The 17,094-nt window shown below is 48.6% G+C and overlaps 1 protein-coding gene across 2 annotated transcripts in view; it reads left to right on the top strand.

Annotated features, from left to right (window-relative positions):
* Positions 1 to 17,094, top strand: part of fer1l4 (fer-1 like family member 4) — a 291,481-nt gene that overhangs the window by 176,256 nt on the left and 98,131 nt on the right. For both annotated transcript variants that reach the window (XM_078535361.1, XM_078535360.1), the window contains 4 exons: positions 30 to 204; positions 1,998 to 2,113; positions 3,418 to 3,546; positions 10,191 to 10,230. In XM_078535361.1, coding sequence (XP_078391487.1) covers positions 30 to 204; positions 1,998 to 2,113; positions 3,418 to 3,546; positions 10,191 to 10,230 — 460 coding nt within the window. The remainder of the gene's footprint in view (positions 1 to 29; positions 205 to 1,997; positions 2,114 to 3,417; positions 3,547 to 10,190; positions 10,231 to 17,094) is intronic.

Genomic DNA, 17,094 nt, shown 5'->3' with positions numbered 1-17,094 from the left:
TTGTTTTAACTGGAACTTCTGCTTCACAGGAACTCCCAGAGCAGATATACCTTCACCCACCCCTCAGCATCTTTGTGGTGGAACAGCGTGCGTTCGGACGCACAGTCCTGGTCGGCTCCTACACCGTCACAGGCTTACAACAGTTTTCCCTGAAGGAACTAGAGGAGAACCCAAAACCTCAAGATGATGATCTTAAAACCAAAAGTAAGAATAATTTATAAACTACAGAAAGGGGAATAGATGTGCCTGGGCTCTGCAAGTGGTACAGGAGGGTTGGTGGCAGTGGGCTGCATTGTGGTAAGAGATACAAGGAACAGGAGGAGCTGCCAGTGGGGAAGAGCAACACTCAGGAAAGCACTAAGTCACATAGGCTGGGTCTCAGTACGTGCACGGAGTTAACTGGTCTCAGTGCACTTGTTTTTGTGAGATAAACAACAACAACTTGCATTTATTTAGCACCTTTAACATTGTGGAATTTTCAAGGCATTTCACAGGAGTGTTGAAAAATGAAATATGATACTGAGCCACATGAGGAGATAATGAGGGCATGAGAATGAATCTTAATCAAAGAAATAGGTTTTAAAAAGTGTCTTGAAGGACGAAAGAGAAGTAGAGAGCTGGAGAGGTGTAAGGAGGGAATTCCCAATACACTGTAGCCTCTGTCCGGAAATCTATTGTCCGTGAACGCCAGTCGTGCGGAAATCTTTTGAGTAAATATGACAATAACCCTCGATATCATCAGCATCATTTTATACAGTACTTTAGGCGCAGAAACATGGAAGATACAGTATTTGGATAAGTAAAATATTTTTTATTACTGTTTTATAATGTGTTCCATGTTTCAGGTAAATTTTCATATCTAAGGCATTTTCCAATTTACATACTTGTGGTTAGGCATTCTAACATCATTCTCTAATCCAGAAAATCCAAAATCCAGAAATGACTTGGTCCTAAAAGTTCCAGACTGGAGAGGTTACAGTGTATTTAGTTGGAGGAAATTTCAGCTTAACTAGTACTGGATGTGGGACAACATTTGACAGAGACAGTGGAGGGGTCAGGAGAGGTGATGGTGATGTGAAGCTGGGTCTAATCTCATAAGAACACAGAGGTTTACAGCACAGGAGACCAACTGTGTCTATGCTGGCTCTGCAGTATATTCCTCAGATTCTCTGCCTTAACCACTCCTGTTACAGAATCCCAGCAACCTCAGTCTTGAACAACAGCTGGATAGCTAACATATATGTGAACATCTCATGCATGAGAGATTGTCCCCATTGTGATGTACCCCTCGGTGAGTCTCAGCAAGTTCTTCAGCTAGTATCATAGAGGAGAAGGGAATAAACTAGAATATAGATTCTGTTTGATACAGGGATCTAGGGTATTGGTGCCAGGTCATCAGTCTGGAATTACTAAACTGAAAAGGCCAATTTATTTAACAATGAAACCAGCCTTTAACCTCTGATTGTCACACATCTGGCATAGAATAAGTGGGCAGGTGAATCAAAGCACAACCTGCACATGTTTATTTTTGTGGCAGTCATTACAGTTAAGATTACCTACACAGTGAATCCTGTCCCACCTCACTGTGGATTAGACAGAAGGATCAAAACTGTAGTCAGCAGTTCACTGTTAATCCATTGGCTGTTCTCTGACTGACCAGTGCTCATCCCATGTCTCAGATTGGATCTGGTGTTGCTCTCTCCCCCAGTGCTGCAAATGACAGGACATAAGGTTGTGGTTTGGACTTTTGATGAACAAATGCTAGAAAATGCTGGAATGAGGTCAGGCAGGTGCTAGAAGTGAGCCTCTTCATCAAAACATTTACTCCTGATGGAAAGCTCTCATTAAAATCTTCCCAATAAAATGAATTTCCACTATATTCTTTTTCTTTCAGATTTCCACCATTTCCAGTGTTTTGTTAACCTCTCAATCTTGTTGCTTGTAATTGAATGTTTCCAGTGGGTTAGACATTCAGAACCTTTTCATTTCCTTTGCAGAAAAAGCGTACAAACTCCCATTTTCCAATGGTAACGCACAGGCTCAAACCACAGTCTCCGTTGAACCAGAAATAACATTTTCTGAGAAAAAGAAAAGACCTCTTGATGTGCTGAAGGTAGGTGTGATCTTCCTGTATTGCAATGGAGCCCAGATACCCTCCTGTACTCCTGACCCTCCTGTACTGCTCCCAGAGCCCAGACACATCTGGGAGTTTGACTAGTTCTATCTACCTCCTGGAGCAGTTAGTGCAAATGAGCATCAACTCTTCTTGTTAGGCAAGCATTTGCTGCTAATACCTTCTGGAGATGACCAGTCACAAGTTAAGTAACTTGCCACTCTGCATCCCATCCATCACCTTAAACATTCACTCCCTGCACCACTAATGCGCTGTGGCAGCAGTGTGTGTACTATCTACAAGATGCCCTGCAGCAACTCACCAAGGCTCCTTCAACAACACCTTCCAAACCCATGACCGCTACCACCTAGAAGGACAAGGGGTAGATTTTGCCTTGGTGTGAGAGTGCAACATGTGTAATTGTGAATCAGCAGTCCATTTTCCATTTCTTTCAATGCCAGTGAATATTTCCATCAACTTCTTGTAAATGTATGTGTGTCTGTGAGTGTGTGCGCCTGTGAGAGTGCGAGTGAGTTTGTGCATGGAGATGTGCGTGTGTGCAAGGGTGTATGAACATGAGTGTGAGTGAGAGTGTGTGCATGTGCAAGGGTGTGTGTGAACATGAGTGTGAGTGAGAGTGTGTGCATGTGCAAGGGTGTGTGTGAACATGAGTGTGAGTGAGAGTGTGTGCATGTGCAAGGGTGTGTGTGAACATGAGTGTGAGTGAGAGTGTGTGCATGTGCAAGGGTGTGTGTGAACATGAGTGTGAGTGAGAGTGTGTGCATGTGCAAGGGTGTGTGTGAACATGAGTGTGAGTGAGAGTGTGTGCATGTGCAAGGGTGTATGAACCTGAGTGTGAGTGAGAGTGTGTGCATGTGCAAGGGTGTGTGTGAATGAGGACATTGGGTGGGGCAGCACTGGACTCAATTGTGATACCTGGTCCCAGAAGCAGTCTCCTGCTGACTCAATAGCTGGGCTCGCTTAAAGAATGGAACTAGACAGGAATAAAAACAGAAAGTGCTGGAAAAACTCAACAGGTCTGGCAGCATCTGTGGAGAGAGAAACAGAGTTAATGTTTCGAGTTGATTAAGAAGTCATGTTCGACTTGAGATGGTAACTCTCTTTCTCTCCCCACAGATGCTGCCAGACCTGCTGAGTATTTCCAGCATTTCCTGTTTTTAGTTTGTATTTCCAGTGTCCACAGTATTTTGCTTTTATACCTATGGAACTAGACTGAGTTGGGGAGGAATCTCGAACCCAGATTGAAGGAAAGCTTGAAAAGGCCTCATTTTCTTTTCTATCAGATACCGATGAAGAAACTGCCACTAAAAACAAAATTAGCAAAGGATGAACCTGAAGAATATGAGGAAAAGATCGACCTGGAGGAGCTGGATTGGTGGTCAAAGTACTATGCATCTCTGGAGGAGATTAAGGTAGTATTATTGCCAACTTATACATTATTGTCAACTTATACACATCAAAAATTATGCTAAAAGGGACATTGGTATTGAAAAGCTTTCTAAACATTACCCAGTGTGTGTGAAGTCATTGTAACACATTTACCAGTTGCATTGAGACTGCTTGGGTTGGTCACCTCTGATTTAGGCTTGACTCCAGCTCAGAATAATAGAATGAAAGTTTGCATTCTCTGAAGTCTGAGTAATTGCCTAACTGACGACTCCAGCTGATATATGGCCACAGAATCTACAGCTTGCCAGGTTCAGCTCAATTTTCTCTTCCATTTCCCCTTGCGAGACTCAGAGTCATTCTGGCACAGGAGGCTATTCAGCCCATCAAATCCATGCTGGCTGTCTGCTGAGCAATCCAGTCCATCCTATTCTCCCACTCTATCCCTGTAACCCCACAAATTTATTTTTCCTCAAGTGTTCATCCAATTTCCTTCTGAAATCATTGACCCTCTCTGCTTTCATCACCCTCATAGGCAGCGAGTTCCAAGTCATCACCACTCGCTACATGAAGAAGTTTTTCCTCTCACCCTCGCTGCATCTCTTGACCAAAACCTTAAATCTATGAACTCTTCATCATTGTACCATCAGCTAATGGGAACAGCTTCTCCTTGTCTATCTTAGCTAAACCTGTCAGAATCTTGTACACCTCTAATGAATCTCCCCTCAATCTCCTCTTCTCCAAGGAGAACAATCCCTGCTTCTCCAAACTAACCTTCTAGCTAAAATTCCTCATTGCTGGAACCATCCTGGCAAATCTCTTCTGCATCATCTCAAGGACCCTCACGTCCTTCCTAAAGTGTGGTGGCCAGAATTGGACGGCACTACATCATATTCTCACACAGCTATTTGGACTTGTAGCTCACCAACCTTATTCACCACACTTTGTGCATTTATACATTCTAAACCTGTCTTTGGATTTCTCATATCCGGCTTGCTCTGGACCTATCCAATATGATTCTACTTCCTTCTCCAGTACTATTCAACAATCTCACTCCTTAAAGCACCTTATTCCTCTTTTCCACTCCTATATTCTGCAGGCCATTTCCCAGCTAATTTAGTTTACACTTTGTTCACCTCTAACACCAATTGGTTACATCATTCAAAAGGTGAGGGAGACAGAAAGCAGGAAACTACAGGCCACTTAGCTTAACATCTGTCATAGGGAAAATGTTAGAAGCTATTATTAAAGATATTCTAACAGGGCACTTGGAAAAATTTAGGGCAATCAGGCAGAGTCAACATGGATTTGTGAAAGGGAAATCATGTTTGACCAATTTATTGGAGTTTTTTGAAGAAGTAACAGGTGCTGTGGATAAAGGGAATTGGTGGATATTCTGTACTTAGATTTCCAGAAGGCACTTGATAAGGTGCCACATCAAAGCTTATTGTGGAAAATAAAAGCTCATGGTGTAGGGGGTAACATATTGACATGGATAGAAGATTGGCTGGCTAACAGGAAGCAGAGAGTTGGCATAAATGAGTCTTTTTCTGGTTGGCAGGATGTGATGAGCGGTGTGCCACAGGAATCAGTGCTGGGGCCTCAACTTTTTGCAATTTATATAAATGACTTGGATGAAGAGATCAAAGGTGTGGTTGCTAAATTCGCTGATGACACAAAGATAGGTCGGATAGTAAGATGTAAAGAAGGTACAAGGGGGCTACAAAGGGATATCGATAGGTTAAGAGAGTGGGCAAAGACCCAGCAGCTGCAGTATAATGTGAGGAAATGTGAAATCGTTCATTTTGGTAGGAAAAATAAAAGAGAAGTATATTATCTAAATGGTGAGAGATTGCAGAGCTCAGAGATGCAGAGAGATCTGAGTGTCCCAGTGCATGAACTGCAAAATGCTAGTTTGCAGGTACAGCAGGTAATTAGGAAAGCTAATAGAATGTTATAATTCATTGAGAGGGGAATTGAATAAAGTAGGGAGGTTATGCTTCAGTTGTACAGGGCATTGGTGAGACCACATTTTAAAAAAAAAATTCATTCATGGGATGTGGGCTTCGCTGGCTGGGCCAGCATTTATTGCCCATCCCTAGTTGCCATTGAGAAGGTGGTGCTGAGCTGCCTTCTTGAATCACTGCAGTCCATGTGGTGTAGGTACACCCACAGTGCTGTTAGGGAGGGAGTTCCAGGATTTTGACTCAGTGACAGTGAAGGAATGGCGATATATTTCCAAGTCAGGATGGTGAGTGACTTGGAGGGGAATTTCCAGGTAGTGGTGTTCCCATCTATCTGCTGCCCTTGTCCTTCTAGGTGGTAGTGGTTGTGGGTTTGGAAGGTGCTGTCTAAGGAGCCTTGGTGAATTCCTGCAGTGCATCTTGTAGATGGTACACACTGCTGCTACTGTGCGTCAGTGGTGGAGGGAATGTTTGTGGATGTGGTGCAATCAAGTGGACTGCTTTGTCCTGGATGGTGTCGAGCTTCTTCAGAGTTTTAGGAGCTGCACTTATCCAGGCAAGTAGGGAGTATTCCATCACACTCCTGACTTGTGCGTTGTAGATGGTGGACAGGCTTTGGGGAGTCAGGAGATGAGCCACTCGTCACACGATTCCTAGCCTCTGACCTGCTCTTGTAGCCACAGTATTTATATGGCTAGTCCAGTTCAGTTTCTGGTCAATGGTAACCTCCAGGATGTTGATAGTCGGGGATTCAGTGATGGTAATGCCATTGAACATCAAGGGGCGATGGTTAGATTCTCTCTTGTTGGAGATGGTCATTGCCTGGCACTTGTGTGACGCGAATGTTACTTGCCATTTGTCAGCCCAAGCCTGGATACTTTCCAGGTCTTGCTGCATTTAGACATGGACTGCTTCAGTATCTGAGGAGTTGCAAATGGTGCTGAACATTGCGCAATCATCAGTGAACATCCCCACTTCTAACCTTATGATGGAAGGAAGGTCATCGATGAAGCAGCTGAAGATGGTTGGGCCGAGGACACTACCCTGAGGAACTCCTGAAGCGATGTCCTGGAGCTGAGATGACTGACCTCCAACAACCACAACCATCTTCCTTTGTGCTCGGTATGACTCCAACCAGCGGAGAGGTTCCCCCTGACTCCCATTGACTCCAGTTTTGCTAGGGCTCCTTGATGCCACACTCGGTCAAATGCAGTCTTGATGTCAAGGGCAGTCACTCTCACCTCACCTCGGGAGTTCAGCTCTTTTGTCCATGTTTGAACCAAGGCTGTAATGAGGTCAGGAGCTGAGTGGCCCTGGTGGAACCCAAACTGGGCATCAGTGAGCAGGTTATTGCTAAGCAAGTGCTGCTTGATAGCACTGTTGATGACCCCTTCCATCCCTTTACTGATGATCGAGAGTAGACTGATGGGGCGGTAATTGACCGGCTTGGATTTGTCCTGCTTTTTGTGTACAGGGCATACCTGGGCAATTTCCCACATAGCCAGGTAGATGCCAGTGTTGTAGCTGTACTTGAACAGCTTGTCTAGGGACGTGGCAAGTTCTGGAGCACAAGTCTTCAGTACCATTGCCGGAATATTATCAGGGCCCATAGCCTTTGCAGTATCCAGCGCTTTCAGCCGTTTCTTGATATCACATGGAGCGAATTGAATTGGCTGAAGACTGGCATCTGTGATGCTGGGGACCTCTGGAGGAGGCCGAGACGGATCATCCACTCGGCACTTCTGGCTGAAGATTGTAGCAAGTGCTTCAGCCTTATCTTTTACACTGATGTGCTGAGTTCCTCCATCATTGAGGATGGGGATATTTGTGGAGCCTCCTCCTCCAGTGAGTTGTTTAATTGTCCACCACCATTCACGACTGGATGTGGCAGGACTGCAGAGCTTAGATCTGATCTGTTGGTTGTGGGATCGCTTAGCTCCATCTATCACTTGCTGCTTATGCTGTTTGGCACGCAAGTAGTCCTGTGTTATAGCTTCACCAGGTTGACACCTCATTTTTAGGTATGCCTGGTGCTGCTCCTGGCATGCCCTCCTGCACTTTTCATTGAACCAGGGTTGATCCCCTGGCTTGATGGTAATGGTAGAGTGGGGGATATGCCGGGCCATGAAGTTACAGATTGTGTTAGAGTACAATTCTGCTGCTGCTGCTGCTGATGGCCCACAGCGCCTCATGGATGCCCAGTCTTGAGTTGCCAAATCTGTTCGAAATCTATCCCATTTAGCACGGTGGTAATGCCACACAACACGATGGAGGGTACCCTGAATGTGAAGACAGGACTTTGTCTCCACAATGACTGTGCGGTGGTCACTCCTACCGATACTGACATGGACAGATGCATCTGCGGCAGGCAGGTTGGTGAGGATGAGGTCAAGTATGTTTTTCCCTCACCACCTGCTGCAGACCCAGTCTAGCAGCTACGTCCTTTAGGACTCGGCCAGTAGTGGTGTTACCGAGCCACTCATGGAGATGGACATTGAAGTACATTCTGCGCCCTTGCCACCCTCAGTGCTTCCTCCAAATGATGTTCAACATGGAGGAGCACTGGTTCATCAGCTGAGGGAGGGCGGTACGTGGTAATAAGGAGGTTTCTTTGCTCATGTTTGACCTGATGCCATGAGACTTCATGGGGTCTGGAGTTGATGTCCATAAGACCATAAGACATAGGAGCAGAAATTAGGCCATTCGGCCCATCGAGTCTGCTCCGCCATTTAATCATGGCTGATAAGTTTCTCAACCCCATTCTCCCGCCTTCTCCCCGTAACCTTTGATCCCCTTACCAATCAAGAACCTATCTATCTCCGTCTTAAATACACGAAGGACTCCCAGGGCAACTCGCTCTTGACTATATATCACTGTGCCGCCACCTCTGCTCAGGGATAGTGATGGTGGTGTCTGGGACATTATCTGTAAGATATGATTCCGTGAGGATGACTATGTCAGGCTGTTGCTTGACGAGTCTGTGAGACAGCTCGCCCAGTTTTGGCACTAGCCCCCAGATGTTGGTAAAGAGGACTTTGCAGGATCGACAGGACTGAGATTGTCATTTCTGATGCCTAGGTCAATGCCAGGTGGTCCGTCCGGTCTCATTCCTTTTTTGTCTCTTTGTAGTGGTTTGTTACAACTGAGTGGCTTTCCCATTTCAGAGTCAACCACATTGCTGTGGGTCTGGAATCACATGTAGGCCAGACCAGGTTAGGACAGCAGATTTCCTTCCCTGAAGGGCATTCGTGAGCCAGGTGGGTTTTTACAATAATCGACAATAGTTTCACGGTCTGCATTAGACTTTTAATTCCAGATTTTTTTATTGCCATGCCGGGATTCGAACCTGGGTCCCCAGAGCATTACCCTGGGTTTCTGGATTAATAGTCCAGTGACAATACCACTGTGCCATCGCCTGCCTCCCTCCGGAGTATTGAGTATGGTACAGGTCTCTTTATTTAAGGAGGGAGGCAAATGCATTGGAAGCAATTCAGAGAGGGTTTACCAGACTATTTCCTGGAATGGGAGGGTTGTCTTATGAGGAAAGGTTGGACAGACTAGGTTTGTATCCACTGGACTTTAGAAGAGTCTTGATTGAAACCTATAAGATCCTGATGGGTCTTGTCAGGTTGGATGTGGAGAGGATGTTTCCTCTTGTGGGAGAATCTAGAACTAGAGGTCACAGTTTACAAATAAGTGGTCGCTCATTTAGGACAGAAATGAGGTGAATTTCTTTCTCTCAGTGGGCTGTGAGCCTTTGGAACCCCCTTACTCAAAAGTGGAAACAGAGCCTTTGAATATTTTTAAGGCAGAGGTAGATAGATTCTTGATCAGCAAGGGGGATGAAAGGTTATTCTGGGTAGGTGGGAATGTGGGGTTGAGGTTACAATCAGATCAGCCATGATCTTATTGAATGGTGGAGCAGGCTTGAGGGGCCGAGTGGCCTCCTCCTGTTCCTACTGTGTATGTTCGTATGTCCCCATCATAGAGACCCACGTTCATCTACTTGTCTTCTTTTCCACCAAACCACCAACCTAATTCTGAAACTCTAACTCTGAATCTTTTTGTCTTTCCCGTTTCTTCCTCAGCTCCCCCCATGTCTCTCAAAGATCATCTCCTCAATGAGATCCAGCTTAAACTCCCTCAATCTTATTCCCATTGAACTGTAATTCCTGCCATCTTGATCACTGATATTGTAAATGGCTCTGTTTGCTCAGACACATTCTACACCCCTTTCAAAGCTGTTACTCTTGCCCCCATTCTCAGAAAACCCCTGCACATCCCCTTTTCTTGATAACCTCCTCAATTCCTACAAAAGCCTCCTTGACCTCTCTAACTCTGGCTTCTTGTATATTCCCTTCCTTTGCCCAACCAATGGTGTCTGTGCCCATTGGCTCTGAATTCTCTCCTTGAAACCTTCACATCTCATTTAGCAAGACTGAGAAATGGAAACATTGGCACTCAGCCGGGCCTTTGAGCTTTAGGCTGAGGCACATTTTTGGGGCAGAATAGAGGGAATTTTACTTTGTAGCTGCCTGCACTGAATCTTACCTGAGAATGCCAGCCTGGCACACAAACATTTATCATAAAATATAAAGTTAAAAATACAATACAGACTGAGGAAGAATGTCTACAATTCTGAGATTTCAGAAAGATGTGGACACAGATTTGAATAGGACAAAATCAGTAATTTCTCTGTTTTTCAGGAAAAAGAATATGATGAAGAAGAAGAAGCTAATGAACAAGGCAAGTTATTGCATAGGCAATAGGAGCAGGAGTAGGCCATTCGGCCCCTCGAGCCTGCTCTGCCATTCAATAAGGTCCAAACTGACTTCTACATCAACCTGACCTTCCCATGCTATCCACAAAGCCCTTGATTCCCTTAGTACCCAAAAACCTGTCAGCTTCTGACTTAAACACACTCAATGACTGACTGTCCACAACTCCCTGTGGTAGAGAATTCCAGAGATTCACAACTCTCTATATGAAGGGTTATTTTCCATCTGCCACTTTCTTGACCAATCACTTAACTGGTCTATATCCCTTTGCAGCTTCTCTAGACCCCCCTCTTTTCCCACTTTGCCACCTAGCTTTGTATTGCACTCAGTCCCTTCATCTAACTAATTAATATAGATTGCAAATGGCTGAGATTCCAGCATTGACCCTTGGACAACTCCACTAGTTACAGCCCAACATCTTGAAAATTACCCATTTATTCCAGGTGGGTGGGTGGGGGGCGGTTGGTGGTGTGTGGATGGCCCATAAAATGCCATGGATGTCATGCCTGCCTCATACCCGCTCACCTTTGCCTCTGCTATCAGTGGTGAGGGAACCATCGGGAGGCCTGCTCACCCGTGGGCCAATCCAAACTCTTAACTGGCCAATTAATTGTCACTTAAGGGCCTCATCCCACTGCCACTGGGGTTTAACCAATGGCAGGAGAGGCCTATGCCTAGCATCCAAACAGCAGCTTTCACAGTGCGGTCTGGTTGCAGGCAATGGGTTGGGTGCCTTCTTAATGGGCTCTGTTTACTCTAGCCACCCACCCGCTTGCTCCCCTTGCTAGGGCCTGCCAAACCTGGTCCCAGCAAGGACCCACACCCACCCCTCGCATCCCCATCCCCGCACTTACCTTTCACTCCGGCTCCATGGATCCTCGTGATTGGGGATTGGATGCACTCCCAGCACTGGCCACCCTTGAGACCAGAGTTGCCAACCATTTGATTGACTGGCAGCTCTGGTGGTGGGACTTCCTTCCCAGATGGGGGAGAATGGAAGCCCCACCTTAAACCAATTAACGCTCAGGTGGCCAATAACTGCCTGCGGGGCAATCTGCCGGTTTTGCCTGGTGTTGTGCAGGAACCCAAGCGCTACTCCTGAATTAATGGACAGGAGAAGTGAAAAGCTCCTGCATCTGGACAATCGGCACATTGATGAACTGTCAGCACTTGGATAACGTGATTGAGTCAATGCCCTCAGGAAGGGAAGAGAAAGGGGAAAGTCAGCTGTGTAGCAGAGGTAGTTTATACCCCTCTGCATTAATTCATCCGTGATAGAAAAGTCTCCTACACATTGGATATTTCGTGATACGACACCGCAGTGAGACAAAGCAAACGTGGCTGGTCACTTTCCCCCTAGTGCCACAAACTCTCTTCCTTCCAATTTTTATTGTTGCAATTTCTTTCCATCTTCCCGGGGAACGCTGATTCTTGCCTGGATAAAATTTCACTGGTGTTAATATCTCACCTAACTAAATATTCTTCATGTTAGGACATAGGCCGTGAGATTCAACCACATAGAGGCCACTGGTCATCACAGCCAAACTCAGTCCATGCAACTTCCATCAGGGTCCCTGGGCAAACAGCAACACTGAGATCAACTCTCGAACTTTACTGCAATAGGATTAATTCAGCACAGACTTAGGCTGGGATCTTTTGCCTGCTGGCGTTGGGCGTGTTTGGTAGCATGAGCAGACAATATGGCGAAAAGGCCTTTGCCGATGGCGGGTCACGTTTCTGGCCATCGGGCACCTCATTGTAATACATTTGCATATCATTACAAGGCCAGCCCGTCGGAATGGCCCCTCCCCCGCTGGATCGTCCATCCACATCGGACACGTGTTTCACAACAGAACATAAAAGGTGTGCGCTTGGCGGCTGGCACTCTGAGGGGAACTCAGAGGTGAGTACACAGTAACATTGTGGAGCGTTCACCCAGGTCACCTGTTGAACTTCAAGGTTGAGCCATGTTGGGGGGCAGGGGGCGGTGGAGGTGGGCAAGGGCTGTCCTGTGGGTGAGGTGACTTGGGGGGGATGGGCAAGGGCTGTCCTGTGGGTGAGGCGACTTGGGGGGGTGGTGGGCAAGGGCTGTCCTGTGATTGCAGGTAGCGCACAAGCGTGGGGTGGGGTGAGGCGGGGGTTGGGGGTGGGAGGGTGGGCGAGGTAAGTGGCCAAGCATTAGGGAAACCTTGTATAAAGTGACCATTCCTCTGTAGCTGAGACAGTTCAGGCGCAGCCACATCGACATGTTTGGAGTCGGGCCTCTAGCTTATCTGCCCACACAAGCAACTCAGAGACCTGAAAGTGCCACCAAGTGCTCCGGAGCTTTTCACCCCTCGGGCACAGACTGCAAACTAATGAGTGTTTTAGTTGGACTGCAGAACAGTTGGACAACTGGGCACATTGTACAATCTCCTCACTAAAGCTGGGCCATGGAGCAGTCACTGGTGGAGACACTCACAGCCCCTTTGCAATGTCAGCATCCCGGTGTGGACCAGTCTCCCCCATGGTTGAAGCTAACAGTGCAGCCTTGCAGTGTGGGTTAGGAGAATGCCTGTGCCTGAGCTGAGAGCACAGCCTGCAGTCCAATGGGCAAAGCTGCTGCCAATCGGTCAGGTGGAGTGGGGCGGAGGTGGGTGGGGTTTCGGGCAGCCTTGCAGCGCATTTGCCTCTGGCCATCCAAGTGGTGTCCAGCACTCTCCGGGATGTGTTAAGGGGCCTTCAGACTTAATCAAAAAAGGTTCTTAGTACATCCAAGCTAACCCACGCGACTCTCTCTTTCATCCTGCAGGAGGAGTACATCAGGAGCATGGAGCCTGGTGACCTAGCTGTAAGCCTCATGGTGTACTGAATGTGAAGACAATGGAGAAGAGAGTGATGGAGACGCCTGTCTGGGCAGAGGGAGGAGCAGCACCCTCGGGACCAAGGGGCGACTGGGGCTCCCGCACACACTGCTGAAGAGCCACAGTGAGCTGTCACTGGTCGTCGCCTAGCGACACCCAGGGTCTATAGACGCTACCTTTCATTCCTGCAGATGACTGAGGATCAGTGTCGCTGAAGACTGCACATGTCCAGGGAACTGGTTGGTCATATCTGCCACCTGCTGCAGGATTTGGCACCACGAGAACATGGAGGGCATCCACTGCCAGTGGCCGTGAAAGTGATTGCGGTGCTCAACTTCTATGCCAGTGGCTCCTTTCAGAGCTCCACAGGCGACCCCTGTGGGATCTCACAACGCGCCACCCACAAATGTACCCATGAGGTCATGCATGCCATCTTTGCGAGGGCCACACAACTTTGTGCAATTTGCCCGGGACCAGAAGAGCCAGGATGCAAGAGCAATTGGATTTGCCCAGATCTCCAGTTTCCCACAAGTACAGGGAGCCATTGACTGCACTCACATGGTGCTCAGGTCTCCATCACAACACACGGTCAAATATGTCAACTGCAAGGCCTTCCATTCGCTGAATGTGCAGCTGGTGTGTGACCACCACAAACGCATCCTGCAGGTCTGCGCACGGTTTCCAGAGAGTGTCCATGACTCCTACCTTCTCAGTCAGTCTCAGATCCCTGGAATCTTCCAGGGTCCACAGAGGCTGCAGGGTTGGCTCCTCAGGGACAAGAGCTACCCACAGAGGCCGTGGCTGATGAAACTCACAACTTGGTGGAGCAGACCATCGGGATGCTGAAGATGCAGTTCCGGTGCCTGGACCGGTCTGGTGGATTCCTGCAATATAGTCCACAGAGGGTGTCACGCATCGTCATCGTCTGCTGCACCCTTTGCAACCTGGCGCTGCAATGGGGTGAGGAGCTGGGTAATGAGGAGATGGAGGAGCTGGAGGTCTCCTTGGATGAAGAGGATGCTGAAGGGGATGAGGGTGAGGGGATCCTCGGAGGCGATGATGATGGGGAAGAGGCCCTCGCACTGGTTAGATGAGGCAGGCATTTGGGAGGCCCTCATAGCTGCTAGATTCGTTGGGCCTGATGACGACCTGCAGAGAGGAGACACCATAGATCCTCACACAGCCTCTGAGAATGTCTAACTCCTGTCTGGCTGAGGGCAGCTCACTTGCTCTGTGATCAGGGTCATCTCAGAGACGCAGCCATGAAACTTTAAACGCATCTGATGCTGTGTCCACCTTCAGCACCTCAGCCCTTCAGGAGTTGGTGCACAGCATCACTGGTCACAGATGCTGGTGAGATGGGGGCCAGCCCCACCTTAAAGGTGCTGAGAGCACACAGAGAGAATGATGGAACTCTGTGACCCTGCCCACTACATTCTGGCAGCAATGACCAGCACCATCGAGGTGCAGGTATCAGTAATGTGTCCAGGGAGTGTGAGGCTGGACCATCACTGTGGTCTGAAGGCTGCACAGACACAGGGAAGAGGCCCTGGACTGAGACACCTGCCTTTATCTTGTGCAGAAAGGTTTCACATCTGAGTGTCACGAACACTGCTCATCAGACCAAGGTGCCATAGGCAGGGAGACATTCTTGGGAGTTTATTGACAATAGTGAACATTATGTACAAGTGATTAACACCCGTGCCCAGGCTGTTCAACTAATTCTCCTCAACTGTCCTAACCCTGCCGCTGTGTCTTGGTGCTCCCCGGACATCCACAGCGGAGGTGGAGGCAGCCTGCTGGCTGTGACACCCTGTCTGTGATGACTTTGGCGGGCGTCCTCTGGAGGGCCGAGACCTGGAGGGCCCTGGCCTGCTTTCGGGGTCCTGCTGTGTGGCAGTGACCCCCTCCTCGGCCTGTGGAGCTGGAGCTGCTGAGGTCACAGGAAGAAGGGAGTCGAATGGGCCGGACACTCCCGGAGTTACCTGGGTGGATGGTCCCGGAGTGTGGACCTGCTGATCCTCCTCCCTATGGGTGCCCGAGGGCCCCAGGCTGACTCCTTGAGGAGGAGGGGAAGCTGGAGTGAGATCGAGCTGCCCTGCACCTCTCTCACGTACACACTGTTGGAGGCCGACTATGGCATCAGCGATGGAGTTCAGCCCGTGCAGCAGTGCAGGAGCGACGTCCTGGACCAAGGTCTCCATGGCGGCCGCCATCCTGACAGTGTTGACCTTGGTGTGTTGGCAATGCCGGCACTATCACCTCAGCCTGAAGGCGGACAGACTCCTCCATCGTGCCTTGCAATCTGAGGAGTGCAGCGGACATCCCTTCCTGATGTTCCCGAGCTGCCTTTGCAGCTCCAGCAACTGTGACATGGCCGAGTCCAGAGGCTCCTCATCTGACTCAGACTCAGCAACGTTCTGGTCTCCAGCAGCTCCTCCGAGTGCCGGGGACCTGGGAAGTCCCTGCCTCCACCTGCTGTGGATCAGACTGTGCGATGTGCGCACCAGATTGTGATCCCGAGGCTACTCTAAAGCTGGGTCCCACCGAGGTGTGTGTCTCTGCGCTGGTGGAGGGTGTGGGTGAGGCTGTGATGGGATTTCAGGGAGGGTGTCTCCAGATTCCTCTTCAGAGGTTTCTTTGGGGCTTGATTGGAGGCCCTGGGTCATGGACTCTGTCGGCTGTTTCCCAGATGTGCCTGTGAAAGCAAGGAGAGATAATTAGTGCCTGGCAGTGGCCTGTGAAACAGGACACATCACTCACAGCCTGGTTATCTGATGGATGTTGCACTTGGTAGAGCAGCGCCAACCTCACCATCAGCACAGGACCGGTCCCGGTCATCGCCGGCCAGCTGGATGGCTCTGTTTTCAAAGTCCATGAGGACCTTGATTTCAGGCATTTCACTACCGGTCTGTGACCTCTCCCTCCTGTTGTGAGCCAGTTTGTCCTGCATGGATAGAGATGGGGAGAGTGTATCAGGATGCCTGCCAGGCCAGATGGTAAGTATACCTGGCCTGTGTGGGTGGTGAGTGGTCCCATGGATGGGATGAGGACAATGACGGTGAGTGTGAGAGAGTGAATGGTGATGTCCCTCACACTGACAGTGAGTGAGGTACCTATGGGTGTGTGCTGGGTTTGTGAGCGTGTGAGCTGAGAGTGATGATGAGAGTGACTTACCCTGGCAGAACGGAGGAGATCATTCATCCCCTTGTGGCACTGGGTGGCTGTCCTCCTCTGCAGGGCATTGGCGCTGACCAACACTGTCACCACCTCCCAAGCCGGGTTGGTCACACTGCTGCCCATCCTGCAGCCAGAGCGGGATAGAGGGTATCCCGGCAGCCTCCACGCCATCCAAAAGGCGTTCCAGTGACACGTCACTAAACCTGGGGGCTGCAGTCTTTTTGCCTTGCGTCAACATCTTCGCTGCAGTAGGTGTGGGCTGGAAACGCTGAGATGTGTGCGCACGGCTGGACTTTAAATATGGCGTCTGGCGTGATGAAGCGGTGAGGTGATGGCGTGGCGGGAGAATGAGAGCCCACCCGCCATGGAAACGGCCTGTTTCCTGGGAACGCATCATTAAAGCTGCAGGTTGGAGATGATCCGTGAGGAGCCGCCATTGTGGCCGGTGGGTAAAATGTCATTTTACCTTAGTTTGGAATTAAACTGGGAAGCATCACATGTATTAATCATGTTTAGATTTCTGCCCTTTAATCATATGTGAATCTAAGTAAATTCACAGGAACTCCATTGCATGGAATATTTATTTGAAACTTGTAATGTTCCTGATAAACAATTTTCATATGGCAAGATCCCAAACCAATGAAATAAATAACGAGTGAATCTATTTAGTGGTGATGTTGGTTGAAGGTGAAATTTTGGCCAAGAAATCAGGAGAACTCCTGGCATTGTTGACAATTCCGTGGAATCCTTTACCTCCACTTGAATAAGCAAACTGAGCATTAGTTTAAGGTGCCATCAGAAAGACAACA

Source organism: Cetorhinus maximus, unplaced genomic scaffold (genome assembly GCF_964194155.1).
Source record: "Cetorhinus maximus unplaced genomic scaffold, sCetMax3.hap1.1 HAP1_SCAFFOLD_409, whole genome shotgun sequence".
Taxonomy (NCBI): Eukaryota; Metazoa; Chordata; class Chondrichthyes; order Lamniformes; family Cetorhinidae; genus Cetorhinus; species Cetorhinus maximus.
Note: the sequence above shows the minus strand (reverse complement) of the source record. Positions and strands in the feature narration are given on the sequence as shown.